Below are 18,055 nucleotides of genomic sequence, written 5' to 3'. Positions count from 1 at the left end.
TTTGCATTATTGCTTTTGGTATGCAGTTTAAAACTATTACAGAACTAAGAAAATTAAGTACTGTAATATTTTTCAAAATGTTCAAGTATGTTTTTAAATTATTTTTTCTTTTTTTTTTCTTAATTTTTGTTTTTGCATATTGTTCAGAGGACTCAGGTGGCTGGAGTCAGTATCATGTTTCTCTCCCCGTCTCTGCTCATTTGTCTGTGCGCTGAAATAAAATGACATTTCATTAGTGCCACAAACCTCAAAAAGTAGTGAAACTACATGATATAATAACTACTATTATTTGTACATGAACTAATCATTCAGGGTCGTGCAGGAGATTCGATAGGCTTTTGAACAGCAGCACTGCAGTGGTGTGTATGTGTGAGTATGTGCGGTCGTACCAATCTAATAAAGCACGGCGTCTTCAGGAAGTGGCAGCAGCAGCAGTGGTAGTGATACCACCCACTTTCTGGGTGGCGTCTTTCTTTGCCTGATGGGCCTGCAGCACTGCGACAGCTTCCTCCACCTGCACAAACACAACATCAAACATGAAGGACATGATGATATAGTGTAACAACAACAGACAGGCCATTTGCAAAGTGACAAAAATGGCACATCCATGCAATAAATGAGCACACAATAACACAGTAATGATGATGATGATGGAGGAGAGTGAGGCACCTTTGAGCGCAGAGACTCATGGGACTCCAGCATGTGTAGCAGCTCAGAGTTATCAATCTCCAGCAGCATGCCGGTGATCTTTCCTGCCAGGTTGGCGTGCATGGCCTGAATCAGAGGGAAGAGACGCTCCCCTATTTGCATGTGAGAGAAAAAGACAGACAGTGACGGAGAGAGAGAGTGAAAAAGAGAGAGAAAACTGGTGAAGGGGAGTATAAGTGAATCAATCTGTCGAAAACAGAAAAGCAATCCACATTGTACAGTGGGTGGGGATAAAACCCACTCAATATCTGCGACATGTATCATTAAATACATTTTTTCTGTATGGTGATATGAGATTCTTACCCAGCATCTGTTTCTGCTCTTGAGGGGGCGCAGCAGCCAGCATGGAGGCTGTGAGAGGCTCCTGTCCCTGAACATGCACAGCTGGCTGAGCCTGGAGGCGATGGATGAAGAAAACAAAAACATTAACAATAAGTTGAGAATAGAAATCACAGCCTAAGAGCTAGATAGGATTGAAACACCTATAAACAATGTGGTTGGTCTTCCAGTCATACCTGCTGTAAGGCAATAGGTTGCACCACCTGGGGGTTGGGGTTACGGACACCTGTGGCATACTTGTATGGTGGCATGGCCCGGGGGCCAGGGACTCCCATGGAGGGACGGGGACCCATGGCCTGGCCACCACCTAGCAGGGGAGGGCAGGAAAACAGGATTCACACAATGTCAAAGTATCAATTAGATTCACTCTTGGGTCAACTGGGCCCAACCACTTGAGAACTCGACAGTCCAGAAAACCAGTATAGAAATGACAAATAGAATGGTTTATGAGAAAAAGTTGATCTCAGTTTCAAGACTAAGAGTCTACAGTGTGTCATACTGCTCCCAGGTGGTTCTCTAAATGTAATGCCATAAAAATGCCAAAGCCAGAGCCAGTAAGTGGATGTTGATCATTTTGGTGAACTGATATGACTGGAGGACGTACCTCGTGGGCCCTGGGAACTGGCATTGGGAGTCATGTGTCTCAGGTTGGCACGGGGACCTGGCTGACGCAGTGAGTTGGGCATCCCTTGGAAACCACCTTGGGAGTGGCAGAAGTGGTGATGAGGACAGTGAGATGGGGTACGGAACTAACAGTGTATTAAAATTTCACATATTTTGAGTAAGACTATTACAGTGTCATAACTATGGCATTTATTATAGATACTTGTACTATCATGTGCTCACCTTGACCTCTACCTCCTTGCTGCTGCCAGCGGGGGTTGGGTCGCATTTGGGCCAGCTGATTGGGTGCATAGTAAGTCGTCCTGTTCTGGGCCTGGTGGGCACAGACAAGTGCAACGCATAATGTTACGGCATTACAATCATGCCTCAATAACATTGATGAAGTGAATGCTCCCTTAAAACAATAATCTGCAACATTTTCATATAAATAAAATTCAGTTTTGCTACTACCGTTGACTGATATTACACAATAGAGATTCAACCTATACCCAGTTCAAGCTTTTACATTTGCTATTCTAAACACCCGGTGTCTGGTAGGTCTTTCCAAGAAAAAAAAACCTTCTGTCGCACAGGGAGTGATGCGCTTTACATTTACGGTTTGTTAGGAATAAATAGTAGAAGAACTTAGTTAGCATGAGCAGCAATAGCCACCATGGCTGAACAGACAAAGAAAAGAGCGCCACCTACAGAAACTCAAACTGCATCAACAGTCACAGTACTGGACACACTGTTTGATTGACAGGTGATCTCTGGGAAATGCAGTGCAGAAACACCACAGCAATGACCAAAGCACCAAAGATGGCGCAAAAAAGTCAGCTTTCTTGGCATTCTGAATTCAAGTGAAATAAAACATACAGCGTCATGTCAGATTTTAGATTCTCTCACCTGTGGCACAGCTGGCATGAAGTAGCCGCTGGTGGGCTGGAACTGATTAATGATGGCGTTGGCTGGCATGGCTCTCATGCCAGCGATGCGCTGCATGTACTGGTTGGTGAGGTGGGCCTTGCGCTCCTCTTTGCGCTGGGCAAGGGCCACGTAGAGAGGCTTGGAGCCAACGATACGTCCGTTCATCTCAGTCACGGCCTTGGTGGCCTCCTCAGGAGAGGAGAAGCAGACAAAACCAAAGCCCTTGGAGCGACCCTCCTCCAACATCACCTAAAATATAGACATAACTTCAAACATACAAATATAACCAAAGCTGTAGCAATACCTATAGTGTAATGACGTCACCACACTGGTGATAATGCAATGCACCCATCTGTCTGATTTCTCTCACCTTAGCACTTGTAATGGATCCGAAAGGAGAGAACTCCTTACGCAGTTTCTCATCGTCTATGGTGTCATCGAGGTTCTTGATGTAAAGATTAACACCCTGAAACCAAAGCCAAGCAGTCATGATCCACACCGTGAACACACACATACTCTTTCAACTGTCTTGAATTTCTAACACACAAAAGCAATAGATATGATTCATTGAAGGTTTGTGCTGACCTGATAACGACTGATCCTTTCTTGTTTCAGCAGCTCAAACTTCCTCTTCAGCTCTGCCTGGCGCTCCATCTTCTTCTGAGCTCGGCCCACGAACACAGTCTTGCCATTGAGTTCAGTGCCGTTCATGTCCTCGACCGCCTTTGGATACAGTCGTAATTATCAGAAAGGACTCATGACAGATAAACACACACTGACGCAATTACAGACACTGCAAAGTACCTTGTTGGCGTCCTCATGTTTCTCATAACTAACAAATCCAAAGCCTCTGGATTTGCCGGTGGGGTCTGTCATCACCTTCACGCTGAGTGTTTTACCTGCAGGGGTTAAAGGTCAGACAAGGGGATGAACATAAACCTGCAGTTTCTGCAGTCAGATATGCACACATACTTCAGATATGATGCTATACGAAACATGAATTAAAGAGATACATTGCTGTGTCTTTGTTTGGATTGTTTGATGTTGATTATAGAAATGAGATAGTCTATGTTTACCATATTTGTCAAAGAGCTCCTTCAGCCGTTCGTCATCCATATCGTCCCCGAAGTTCTTGATGTAGACGTTGGTGAACTCCTTGGCTTTGGCCCCCAGTTCCGCCTCCCGCTCCTTGCGAGACTTGAAACGACCCACGAACCTAAAGACGGAGGGAGAGCAGCGATACACACTCTTGTAAAACAGTCCTGACTGAGCCGGGAAAACAAACCAGGATCCGTCTCTCTTGACTTCCTTTTTCAATCTAAAACACTGGGGTTTCCAGGCTTCCGGGTACAGTAGGCTCCCACCGCAATGACAGAGGGAGACCTGACCACGCAAAGGACAGCAAGTAGGAGAGAGTACATTCCATCACAAAAAAAAACATTCACAAAGACAAATTCACAGCCACATCTCATCATGTGACTCATCATTCCTGGGATACGCAATGAAAAACCATTTAATCGCTGTTAATATCACCAGAGGCAGGCAAATAAGTCGGCATGCTAAACACAGACAACACAGTGACAACCGTCATAATTCTTGGTCCAAGATTTGGTGAGGAGGTGGATGGAGAGGGATGGAGGGACAAAGGAAAGCTGAGGAGGACCAAATGATCTTATATACCTTGCTATGAAGACCTCTCCCAATCCGCCATCCAGTATTGCAATCCTGCATTCGATCCATCACTAAAACACACAAGCGTGGTCATACACACACACACAAACACTCTGAGGCGGGTGGACCAGCAAGTGGACAAATGCACAAACAGAAAATGCATCTGGTAGGAAAGATACAAGTAAGGAGGAGCGTTTAGTTTTGTTATATCAGTTCAGAAGTTATCTTGACACTGGCCACGGTGAGAAATCTGCTTGTTAGTCGTATTATTCACACACAAACTCAAAAACCTACCACTCAACAACAACATGAAAAAAGACATAACATGTGAAAAGTCAGATCACTCAACACAGGTGCAGAACAGACAAACCCAATATATATCACTCTTTGTACCATCATCACTATAAGCACTGTCCTTAGGTTACACACATCAGATTAGACCATACAGTCAAATATTGTAGAAAAAGTTAAACTGGTAATGCACCTTCTGCTTCTGGACATTCAACATCATAATCACTGCTGCCACCAAACCCAATCAAAGTCATTTTAAAGCTCTAGCAAGATAGTGATTCTTTAAAAAGTCAAACTGAAACTTCAGTCATTTCTTAAATAGATCTTCTTAAATGGATCTTATTAAACAGTAATAATGATAAACTGAGACCCCCTTCCTTCCCATAATCCCTCCTCTCTAAGATGATCAGACACTCACACCTTGCGGTCATTCAGAAGCATGCCGTTCATCTTCTCAATGGCACGATCAGCAGCATCCTGGGTCTCAAAGTGAACAAATGCGTAGCCTTTGGAGCCATTTTCATCACACACCACCTGGGCCAGAGAAGATATTACACTGTTTAATATATATATATAAAAAGGCAACATGTATTGCATTTAATAAAGGCAGATCCTTTAAGCAGCATGGGTGAGGGAGTATGCAGTCGTCTTTGTGAAGTTAAACTATGTACAACATCTCCAAGTCCCAAAACATACAGTCTGCCATAAACCAAACTCTTGTGTCATTGTGTGTTCAGGTGCTGGTTGGTAGGTCCGACATCTGGGACTTCCAAGTCGGCTGCTAAACAGCATTGCTTTCACGTGCTATTTTGTTAGAAAATCAAACCCGGAAGAAAAATGATAAACACCGACGTCCTGAAAAGGATGACGTGAATTTGTCCACTTCTTAATTTTAAAAAGCACTTGCTACAATGCTTTCTTCATGTAGGAGGAGAGAAAATGTATCATGTATGTGAGAAAGTAGATTTTACACAATTATATTATTCGAATTTGTCAACCATGTTGAGAAGGTTAAAGTGGGTAAATGTGGGTAGCAAAATTTCCCTGACTTTCCTTCATCATCTGACTTTGAATGGCGTTCATGTGAAATTTCCAAGTTGGATTTGTTTCTTTCTGATATATCCAATAGCACGTGAATGCATGGTCAATCCATGCAAAAGAGCATAAATAAAATTCTTGGATTCATTTTCCTGTTGCACAGATAAAAGAGACTAATATTTCTGTCCCTCAGTCCTATCTATCCCATTTATACCTTGCAGGAGAGGATGTTGCCAAAGGCGGAGAAGGTGTCGTAGAGGGCCTTATTGTCAATGGACTTGTCCAGGTTCTTGATGAACACGTTGCCCACTCCGGACTTCCTGAGGGAGGGGTCTCTTTGGGACCACATGATTCTGATTGGCTTCCCTTTCACCACGTCAAAGTTCATGGTGTCCAGGGCTCTCTCCGCTGGTGGAGGAGGGGCAAGAGGTCAGATGAAAGGGTAAGAGTGCTTGTTTACATGGAGCCAGGAGTCTATAAACTTCAGTCAGCAGTATGTACACTACACATCATGCTTTCATCCATCATGGTCCGCACATGCTCTATTGTAGTGCACACTTTCACACCATGACACGTTATTTCTAATTTAACCACAAAACACTGCGCTACCCCACAATCTCCCCATAATAACATGAAGCTACAAAAAGAGTTTGTCCTCCTGCATATGCCACCATGGAGAATCCCTGCTCCCAGGCCATTATCAAGGCACGTGTAACATGGTGAAGCACTGCAGTAGACCATGTGGCTGAGGAGCCATAGAGGAGCAGCTGGGACGGTTAGTGTGGGGACAGCTGCTGTGGGCAAGCAGGGAGCACATGGCCCTCTCACTCAGACTGATAGGAAGAGCAGTGCAGTGACGGGCCACATGCTACTGGTCCAGGTCCCACCTAGACGAGTCGAAGAATAGGAGATGTCTGGCGGGCCACTGGGTAAAATAGACAGTATGAATCTACATAATATACAAGTTATATGAACGCAAATAGGCCAAATCAATTGACTTAAGTAATATCTGTCCTATAAAACTATACTATCCATTTTCCAAACAATTCTCTGTGGTCCAGTTTAGACCCTGAAGTTCAATTCATACTCTTTTTTTCTCTCTCTCTTTCATGTCAGCTCTCATGTCCAGTTGGGCACACATGCCAACTGGCAATTGTCCCTTTGTTCAATCACTCCACAGTAACACACACACACACACACACACACGCAGGGCTTTCCAGCTAAAAATGTCTGGTAAACAAAACGGAGCTGCCTTGCGTCTGCTGGCATCAGCAGTTTGGCCTGCAATTGTACTTCACAACCCGTGTGCTCAGAGAAGGTGTGTGATCATGGTCAAACATGTGGGTCTAATTCTGGAAGGTTCCCACTGGGGTTCTTGATTAAAGGAAAAAAAAAAAACAAGGCCACAGTCAGCTGTGTAATACAGGGATAATGATGCATGAATTAAATAATGTGTCAGACAAAACTCTTGTGATTTAAAACGATACATGCCTCAAATTAAATTTCACTGGTCAGTGTAGCAAAATGTACAAGGTGATGGATCAAAAATGAATTATTGGCACATGACAAGCCATGTTGCCTCCACTGTTAACCCATTTCGGTCATTTAAGGAGTTAAAATGTTTAAATATTGTGGCCAGGCAGAATTTGGGCTGCCTAAAAGAGGTTCTAAAATTAGAGAGGGGTCCTGAGAGGTATGTGCTGGCATGGAGTGTGAGTAGAGCATTCTCTACCATTGATGGGGAGGAGACACATTCAACAAGAATGTTCAGATGAGCAACACCAGGTCTTGAATGTTTACACGTACAGTTGTGACATGATGAAGCCCAACAGAGATGATAAACGGCCTTGACTACTTGCCTAGCCTTACCATGCATGAAATCCTCTATATAAATCAGTTGCAAGTCTGGTCAGCCACCCCAGGGAAAACTACACCTGGATGGTCTCATTATTAGTCGTATTTAATGTTGGTAAATATGCTCTGTCTCTCATGCAGGCTGTTCCCCCACAGGCACGTAGTAGGGCTTCATATAACCACCAATAGCTACCATCCCCCATATCTACACCTCCAAACTGCCAACAAATGGCGTCTCGTCAGTCTCCCACTTGTGGCTCCTCTTACATTCACTCCAGTGAATGATACTACCTTTCTGAAGTAAGCCTGTGGTAACCTAGTCACTGCAACAGCTTTAAGTAACTGACTCAAGTGCAGATAAGTTGTGACAGGTGTTTCACGTTGATACAACAGGCCAAAAAGCCCACACTATGTAAACAGTTTCACATGGCCACCCACAACACCCGCCATCATTACTCAATGCTTTGATGCCATACGGTCTCTAACTGGAAAAGGGTTACAACAATGGCACTGAAATAAATCTTAATGATTTGTCTCAAGACAACAGTATTTTCGTATCAGACCTCCAATGGCCTCTTGATAGAGGATTGAATAGTCTACCTAATGTGTTGCGCCTTTGAATCAAACCAATAGGAACCCATTTAGGCAGAGCCTAGTCAACATAGATGCACTTGAGAATATATTGGAATAGCGCTACTGCCAACATAAGCAATAGTTCCTGATAGATAGCAATCAACAAGCAAATAGGTAATTAGAATACTGCAGATGAACCGACTATGTGATATGATTGGCTTATTCAACTCATCCTAAAGCACTTCAAAAACAAAGCTGGGGTTAAATCAAAATAGAAACAGGATCAAGTCTTTGATATTATTTCATCTATTAGACAACACAGACGCCCGACACGTCAAGCAGTCAAATGCAAGAGTTATTGTTCAGCTGTGCCTGTCCCTTTTCTTCCTTTCAGTGAGTAGCAGCAGAGGGCAATGGGAATTAATTTTACTACAGAACTGTCCCTCAGTGGCCCTTTAAATAGGAGCAGAAATGGGTCAGTTTGGGTTAGGCATGGAAGAACTGCAAAAGGATTTCTTTGCCCATTGCAGTGTTAGGCTACTTCATATGTGATGGACACAAAATGACTTTTCAATAAACTTTAAAGCTTAGCCTACACATACACCAAACTGTATGTGGAGAGGTGAGTGCTTAGATCCTAGCAATGCCATACACCGCAGCATGCAAGAACTGGGCCATTGCACTTAGGCTATATGGGTCAAATGATTACTCCAGCCAATCTGGAAACCTCCATGCTTATCCTATGGTTATTTCAACAGAGAGCAGTAAGATAATCTGATCAATATCAAATCATAATTCAGTGTAAAGTCATAGCCTAATTTTTAATTCCCCAACGTTTCCTTCATTCTGCATGTGATAGTGGAAGCTGTAATTACCCAAAATCGGGATTTAGAGTTGACATTGAAAGCATGTGACATTGTCACTAAGGATGAATCTATTAGCTTTCATCACCTAAAGATAACGGGGCTTTAAATATCACTGAAGGATGTAGACTGATCAAGACAATGATGCACTCATTTCAAACCATTATAAAACATTTTGCCATGCAAAGAGCAGAATCACATCCAGTCCTTATAGGTAGTCTCCGTCTCTTCTGCCCTATGCTTTGATGCGTGCAGGTAACATGCTGATAGGCAATCGTATCAACTGCATATCACTGTATCTTTGGATGCATGCGTTATTTCTTACCGTCAGCAGGTTGTGAGAAGTTGACATAAGCATAACCAAGAGATCGTCGGGTGATCATATCTCGACATACTCGAATAGACAGCACCGGTCCAGCTGGGCTGAATTTCTCATACAGCATAGCCTCCGTGATATCGGGGTGCAGGTCGCCAACATAGAGAGAAGCCATTGGATAACTCCCCGTAGTCGCCGTGTTCATATCTCGGACTTCACAAAGTAAATGAACGCTATTCTTCCCTCAAAAGCCAGAGAAATGTCGGTATGAATTGTAATCCGGGGTCGAATCAGCGAGTTAATTCTCACCTAATGAAGAGACGCTCTATAGACTCAATGGGTCTCCGATATAAATAAGTTTTCCAGCTTGCCGAGTCCTAAAAATGAAATGACAAGCCTGAAAAGCAGAAAAGCAAGGTAATTCGGCTTGTCCCGAAGTATTTCTGCCTTTAGACGCCAACTTCGGGTTAAGCCCGAGGCCTCCTGTTATTGTTTTTAAATTAAAGATTTTGCTATTTTTTTAAAATGTTTGTATTTTTATTTAAATATTACGGTACTTATTTTTATAAAGATTTTATAGATTTTATATTTTTTTATATTTTTTTTTTTCTTAGGTTTTTCAAGAACAGTGAGTTAGACACTCACGGTTGTTTTGTGGCCGGGGAAAGAGACTGCGTGAGAAAAGCATGGGCACTTTATAGTGAGTGCGGTGCGGAGGAAATAGTGGCCAGGGTCAAACTTAGGATAGGGAAAAAAAAAAAAAAAAAAACACAACACTGAGCATGCGGTGTAAAAGGGAGAGCGCACACTGCGCTGTCACAACTACAGAGCCGAGCTCCCTACAGCGACATCTGGGTGGGAATATAATAGGATAGGGAGGGGGGAAACATTGGAATAAACGCTGTGAAACCACACTTCTGAGACGGGGTTTCTTTTTAAACTAACATTTTGTAGTCCGTTTTGTAGCCTGCACTCTTGGCCTTCCATGGTACATTATCTATCCCTGCTCTAGTCAGTAGAACCTTGGGAATGACATGGAAAAAAAAGATGTATAGTTCAATTCGTTTATTCAGTTATCATTTATTCAGTTATAAAAGTGAAAATTCCAGTTGCACTATTCTGCTTTGTCCAGCCTCCTGGGGATAGGGGAGATAAAATAGTTACCATATAGTTCACATGCAATGACAATGCATGATCTGATATTTGATTTGATGAAAATAATAATAATGGGGGGGGTTAAAGTTGCCAAAACATGTTATGGAATTTCATTACATCATAGCTAAAAATGTAACAAACATCCTACATTTCCAAGATTAAATACCTCAACAAATCCAGGAAAGTTGAGAGCAGCCTCTTCTGTCCGGTCTCCGGTTTCCTCTTAACAGCTTTATCTATCCCAAATCCTCTGATCATACCTTTTCCCTCTTGAGGCCTCACCACTTCTTCCTCATAACTCAGTGTCTGCAGCCCGTCCATGCCTTTGGAGAACTGCAGCTTTGAGCGGATTACTGGTTGGAAGTCAGCCGTTGCTCCTACTTTCTGCCTCATAACCATATCTGCCTGCCTTTCAGTCAGCTCATCTCTCTTAGGGTTCAAACTATTCTCATGCAAGCTCAAGTCATTCACTGTGTTTTCAGCTGGCAGAGTGCTGTAGCCCTCTTGTGGAGCTTCTGTGTGAAGCACCCAATATCCTCCGCCCCACTGTTTCCTTTGTGATTCTTCTGCAACAGCAGCTTCTTCCAGCTGTGGAGGAATTGCCCATCTACCAAACCCTGGAAAATTCACACTCTGCATAAGAGCATCACTTCCTCCCTCATTTAGACCTTGACCCCCGATCTCATTTGTGGGCGTATTCAGAAGAGAGTTCTGATCTGTGGCTGCTGCAGGGTGAAGCTCTGGGATGTCATTTGATAGAGCGTCACTCAGCTGTAATTCAACTGTCACATCATTTTCTGAGGGAGAACGGATCTCGTCATCGAGTCCTGCATCGGTGACCTGCACCTGTCCGGGCAGCCACAGGGTCAGTCTAGCCATTGGGTCCCGACTCAAGACAACCAAAGCCTCTTGGGAAGAGTACCAGGGGGCTTCTGGGATCCTGCTTCCTGAGAAAGAAGCAGCAGAAACTATCCAGTCCTTTGGGGCTGCAGAGCCAGACTCTGAGGTTGAGGAGGTCTGGTATTCAGTCACTGCAGGATCAGAGGCATCAGACTGCATGGAGTTGGCTACAGCGGTGCTGGAGGCGTTATGGGGTTCAGGGACTGAAGGGACAGATCTCATAATGAATTCTTTGTCCACAAAGACTAAGGGGCCAGTGCGGACTACAGCCTTGGCATCTGAAACAACAGGGTTGGTAGTGAGTCACTGTTGAAGCCACAGACCAGAAATAGCTTTGTAAAGTAGGATTGCAGAACTAGGAAGAAAGCCTATTGTCCATTTATTGTTGCAACATTTGAGCAAAAACACAGCAAGCACTGACCAACACGAAGGTGTTTGATTGAAGGGACGTTACACCTTGAGCTGCAGCATCTGCACACCTCCACGTTTCCACTCAGCTCCTCCCATCTGAAACGTCAAAACAACTCAGTAACTTATGAATAATGAAGTCAAAGTTTCATCTATATGTAAATACCTTGACTGGATCTTGTTGTAGTTGCAGGATTTAGAACCTGAGGTGATGCCCTGGTCTGAGATGAGCACACTACAGTGGATGTACACCTTCAGAGGAGGAGAGTACTCAAACTTACTCATACAATTAAACAACAGAAGCCAAATCCAAGTCGATGCAATTAGTTAACACACTGACCTTAGAAATTAGATGAGACGTGTTCAGAACAAAATTAACCACATCCTCTCTCTTGGAGGCCACAAATTGTGTGACAGCATGAGACCCCAAAGAGGCTGTGCACCTGGCAGAAGACAGTCAGGAGATTATATCCTACACCTAGTATAAACTGGAGGTGATGCATGCTTCCCTGTCCCAGCAGCTTACCCTTTATTCACTATGACTGCATGCCTGGATCTAGTCTGAGGGTCAGGGGATGCAGAGACGAAGCAGGACTGGATGAAAAGCTGCTGGTCAGGACCGGGTTTAGCAGACACCTGGAGATAGACAGTCTGGCCTCTTTGGTAGATGTTGGACTCTGCTGTGTGGGTCCAGGATGCTGCAGGAAGATTAATAGTCCATAAATAAAGAGAAATACACATTTTCTTGGAGTATACAGAGAGAAATTCAGCCCTTTGCCCCTTGTTATTACTCACGGTTCATTGCTTTTATGTCAAAGCTCCTGTCAGGCTCGGGAAGTGCCGTTGGAACAAGAAAGCTAGGATTGTTGTCCGACCTGAAACACATTACGTGTGCTCAGCATGCCACTTGTATGGCTATTTGCAACCATTTACAGATGTGATAAGAACCTAAAATAGACACACCTCGTTGGGATGCAGGAGATGGGCACTGTGAAAGGAGTTAGCCACCAGGTAAAGAGAGATTTTCTGGGATTGAAGTGGAGAGAGTTGGAGAACACCTCCAAGCCATTCTGCATCTGTGGAGCAAAGTGTGGTTTCAGAAAAGCCTTACATAAAGTTGTGGACATTGGAAAAGCCGGTGAAGCGTTTGGTTTAGCAAACTCACCACATGGTCAGTTCCACACTGAGCAAAGTCGTAAGTAAAGACAAGCTGGTTTTCTAGATCTCCATTGCTGTAGCAGCCGTCACCAAACTGTAACTCTTCTCCATTCAGCGCGACACCGTTGAATCTCTTATCGACCAGCAACGTTACTTGAGATCTGTTACAAAACACCTGTATTTTGGGAACTTTCATGTGGGGAGGTAACTCAGCAAGCATGTGAAAGTCAGGGGTCCTAGTTCGCCAGGAACTGAAAATGGTGTCATATGGGCTGTCAAAATTCCTTTCAACTGGAAAACGATAGATATTGTCAATGAAATCCTGGGAAAACTTGGCAATCTGTTCTGCTATTGTTGACTGAACAGGAATAAAGGTTCCAACAACAAAGCACAGAAATATCTCTAACTTCCCCATAGCAAATCTCAAACTGATTGCTCTCTGGCCCCTGATCACACAAGCTTGTCTTTAACAAGATGAAAGCAGGGACAGGTGGTGTTAATAAAGCTAATGAAGCTGATGCTGCATTCAAGTCATATACGATTCTCAGCTTTTTCACCCTCAACACAAATGCAGCCAGGGATACATTTGAGTTTGTGTTTTAAACCACACATTTCAACATCAACCACGTATGAAAAACCCAGCAAGTATAGACTAGCTGTGTCATGCCATGGCATTTTAGTTGTGATCACAAAATGGTGCGATGAAAATCGTTGATTATGCTCGTTTTATACCATTTAACATTTACCACCTGGCAGCTGAGGTGAATGTTATTTTCAAGTAGGAATCTCGTATCTACCATTTTTGCCACGTGGCTTGAATGCACCATTAAGTACACACTCACCTAGAATGTCAATTCAAGGTCAATGATTACGAAAAATTAACTAAAAATCTGAATAATATTCCTGTAATATCCTTACAGTCTGTCTATGGTAGGCTACTCAGTAGTGAATCTATTATGATTTTATGTTATTGTATAGCATTTTTATCTGCTGTGGTACGGGAAATCCACCATGCTAAATTTAGGTAAGCTAACTGTTTTTTGTGTGCTTCAACAGAATGTAAAGCAATTTGACAGAATATACAGACTGTTGCTTGTGTAACTTTTTAGGCGTGGTCAGCTGTGTTCCAGGGTGTTGCTGTCGGGACACTCCAAGTAATTGCTTGTTTTGTGTGTTTTTTTCATGCTATGTTAGTTGAAAAACACCAAATGAGGGAATAACTTTTGGAAGAATGGTGTTTCATCCCTCCAGTAGAGTTCCAGAGACTTGTAGAATCTATGCCAAGGCACATTGAAGCCGTTCTGGCGGCTCGTGGCCGAACACCTTACTAAGACAATCTTTGTTAGTTTTTCCTTTAATTTGCCACCCGTCTGTACAGGGATATACCCCCCACCCGAAAACGGACATATAGGCTCATTACACAAACATAGGTGAAAAAAAACAACTTTAGATTTTAAAAAAAAATAAAAAAGTCACATACGGTCACTATAAATTCACTATTGAGTGCCACAGATACACTGCAAGTCCCTATAAGAACATTAAAATATTAGTGATTTTTTTTTGTTAGGGTCTAAACAGTGACATTACATGACAATGTATCTGAACAGCAAACAGACTAGCCATGTTCTGACCAAAAACGCTGAGGTTTTCCACAGCACCCAACCATAGGCTTGAGTCAGACAGACCAGCAGTACAGATATGGTTACCTGACCCCTCAGGCCTTCATCTGGTGAATGTTTGAACACCCCACCCTAAGCTTTGTCCTTTTTTGTTCAGGAGGTGCTCACACCACCTTCCTAGGTGGTGTTCCTCCTATTTTTAAATTACGATTTTGCGTCTTTTTTTTTTTATGTTTGTAACAGTACTTTTGTGAAGGTTTTATAGGTCTATATTTTTCTTAGGTTTTTCAGAAACAGTTACACACTCACGGTTGTTTTGTGGCCAGGGAAGGAGACTGTGTGAGAAAAGCATGGGCACTTTATGGTGAGTGCGGTGTGAAGGAAATAGTGGCCAGGGTCAAACTTCTAGGATAGGAAAAAAGAGCATGCGGTGTAAAAGGGAGAGCGCACACTGCGCTGTCACAACTACAAAGCCGAGCTCCCTACAGCGACATCTGGGTGGGAATACAATAGGATAGGGAGGGGGGGAGACACTGGAAACGTTTTGCTCTGAAACACACTTCTGAGACAGGGTTTCTTTTTAGACTAACATTTGTAGTTAGTGTGAAAACCTGCACTCTTGACCTTCCATGGTACATTCCCTGTCCCTGCTCTAGTCAGTAGAACCTTGGGAATAACATGCAAAAAAAGGGGAAGAACTGATTATCATTAAATTTGTTTATTCAGTTATAATTTATTCAGTTACAATGAAAATTCAGTTATTTATTCAGTTATAAAAGTTAAAATTCCAGTTGCACTATTCTGCTTTGTTCAGCCTCCTGGGGATAGGGGAGATAAATTACCATAATAATTCACATGTAATGACAATGCTTGATCTTATGAGATGAATATTTGTCACATGAAAATTAAAGTTGGCAAAACATGCAATGGAATTTAATTACGTCAAAACTAAAAATCGAACATTAACAACCTAGATTTCCAAGTTTAGATACCTCAACAAGTCCAGGAAAGTTGAGCAGCCTCCTCTGTCCAGTCTCCTGTTTCTCAACAGCTTTATCCATCCCAAATCCTCTGATCATACTTACCAGTATCTTCCTGCCTTTGAGCCAGCTTGTCTCTTAGGGTTAAAACCATTCCCATGCAAGCTCAAGTCATTCACTGTGTTTTCAGCTGGCAGAGTGCTGTAGCCCTCTTGTGGAGCTTCTGTGTGAAGCATCCAAGACCCTCTGCCCCACTGTTTCCTTTGTGATTCTTCTGCAACAGCTGATTTTTCCAGATGTGGGGGAATTGCCCATCCATCAAGCACTGGAAAATTCACACTCTGCATAACATCTGCTTTTTCCAGATGTGGGGGAATTGCCCATCCATCAAGAACTGGAAAATTCACACTCTGCATAAGAGCATCACTCCGTCTCTCATCTTTACCCCCGATCTCATTTGTGGGCGTATTCAGAAGAGAGTCCTGACCTGTGGCTGCTGCAGGGTGAAGCTCTGGGATGTCATTTGATAGTGCATCACTCAGCTGTAATTCAACGGTCACATCACTTTTCAAAGGAGAAACGATCTTGTAGTTGAGTCCTGTATCACCGACCTGCACCTGTCTGGCCACCGGGTCCCGACTCATGACAGCCAAAGCCTCTTGGGAAGAGTACCAGGGGGCTTCAGGGATCTTGCTTCCTGAGAGAGAAGCAGTAGAAACCATCCCATCCTTTGGGGCTGCAGAGCCAGACTCTGAGGTTGAGGAGGTCTGGTATTCAGTCACTGCAGGATCAGAGGCATCAGACTGCATGGAGTTGGCTACAGCGGTGCTGGAGGCGTCATGGGGTTCGGGGACTGAAGGGACAGATCTCATAATGAATTCTTTGTCCACAAAGACTAAGGGGCCAGTGCGGACTACAGCCTTGGCATCTGAAACGACAGGGTTGGTAGTGAGTCACTGCTGAAGCCACAGACCAGAAATAGCTTTGTAAAGTAGGATTGCAGGACTAGGAAGAAAGCCTATTGTCCATTTATTGTTGCAACATTTGAGCAAAAACACAGCAAGCACTGACCAACATGAAGGTGCTTGATTGAAGGGACGTTACACCTTGAGCTGCAGCATCTGCACACCTCCATGTTTCCACTCAGCTCCTCCCATCTGAAACGTCAAAACAACTCAGTAACTTATGAATAATGAAGTCAAAGTTTCATCTATATGTAAATACCTTGACTGGATCTTGTTGTAGTTGCAGGATTTAGAACCTGAGGTGATGCCCTGGTCTGAGATGAGCACACTACAGTGGATGTACACCTTCAGAGGAGAGGAATCAAACATTATACAGTTTATTAATAATTGAAGCCGCATCCAAGTTGATGCAATTACTAGTTAACACACTGACCTTAGAAATTAGATGAGACGTGTTCAGAACAAAATTAACCACATCCTCTCTCTTGGAGGCCACAAATTGTGTGACAGCATGAGACCCCAAAGAGGCTGTGCACCTGGCAGAAGACAGTCAGGAGATTATATCCTACACCTAGTATAAATTGGAGGTGATGCATGCTTCCCTGTCCCAGCAGCTTACCCTTTATTCACTATGACTGCATGCCTGGATCTAGTCTGAGGGTCAGGGGATGCAGAGACGAAGCAGGACTGGATGAAAAGCTGCTGATCAGGACCGGGTTTAGCAGACACCTGGAGATAGACAGTCTGGCCTCTTTGGTAGATGTTGGACTCTGCTGTGTGGGTCCAGGATGCTGCAGGAAGATTAATAGTCCATAAATAAAGAGAAATAAGCATTTTCTTGGAGTATACAGAGAGAAATTCAGCCCTTTGCCCCTTGTTATTACTCACGGTTCATTGCTTTTATGTCAAAGCTCCTGTCAGGCTCGGGAAGTGCCGTTGGAACAAGAAAGCTAGGATTGTTGTCCGACCTGAAACACATTACGTGTGCTCAGCATGCCACTTGTATGGCTATTTGCAACCATTTACAGATGTGATAAGAACCCAAAATAGACACACCTTGTTGGGATGCAGGAGATGGGCACTGTGAAAGGATTTAGCCACCAGGTAAAGAGAGATTTTCTGGGATTGAAGTGGAGAGAGTTGGAGAACACATCCAAGCCATTCTGCATCTGTGGAGCAAAGTGTGGTTTCAGAAAAGCCTTACATAAAGTTGTGGACATTGGAAAAGCCGGTGAAGCGTTTGGTTTAGCAAACTCACCACATGGTCAGTTCCACACTGAGCAAAGTCGTAAGTAAAGACAAGCTGGTTTTCTAGATCTCCATTGCTGTAGCAGCCGTCACCAAACTGTAACTCTTCTCCATTCAGCGCGACACCGTTGAATCTCTTATCGACCAGCAACGTTACCTGAGATCTGTTACAAAACACCTGTATTTTGGGAACTTTCATGTGGGGAGGTAACTCAGCAAGCATGTGAAAGTCAGGGGTCCTAGTTCGCCAGGAACTGAAAATGGAGTCATATGGGCTGTCAAAATTCCTTTCAACTGGAAAACCATAGATATTGTCAATGAAATCCTGGGAAAACTTGGCAATCTGTTCTGCTATTGTTGACTGAACAGGAATAAAAGTTCCAACAACACAGCACAGAAATATCTCTAACTTCCCCATAGCAAATCTCAAACTGATTGC

At 43.4% G+C, this 18,055-nt stretch overlaps 1 protein-coding gene across 1 annotated transcript; it reads right to left on the bottom strand.

Moving 5' to 3' along the window:
- Positions 1–97: 97 nt before the first annotated feature.
- Positions 98–9,926, bottom strand: pabpc4 (poly(A) binding protein, cytoplasmic 4 (inducible form)). Its single transcript, XM_071900331.2, has 15 exons — positions 9,193–9,926; positions 5,792–5,985; positions 4,958–5,073; positions 3,654–3,793; positions 3,382–3,476; positions 3,163–3,300; positions 2,948–3,043; positions 2,557–2,826; positions 1,894–1,984; positions 1,652–1,747; positions 1,224–1,354; positions 1,012–1,102; positions 670–800; positions 390–514; positions 98–211 (listed from the first exon to the last, which is right to left on the bottom strand). The coding sequence occupies exons 1-14, from the start codon at positions 9,386–9,388 to the stop codon at positions 413–415; spliced, it is 1,887 nt and encodes a 628-aa protein (XP_071756432.1). The 5' UTR covers positions 9,389–9,926; the 3' UTR covers positions 98–211; positions 390–412.
- Between the last annotated feature and the right edge of the window lie 8,129 nt (positions 9,927–18,055).

Source organism: Centroberyx gerrardi, chromosome 17, assembly GCF_048128805.1.
Source record: "Centroberyx gerrardi isolate f3 chromosome 17, fCenGer3.hap1.cur.20231027, whole genome shotgun sequence".
In the NCBI taxonomy this organism is placed as follows: Eukaryota; Metazoa; Chordata; class Actinopteri; order Beryciformes; family Berycidae; genus Centroberyx; species Centroberyx gerrardi.
Note: the sequence above shows the minus strand (reverse complement) of the source record. Positions and strands in the feature narration are given on the sequence as shown.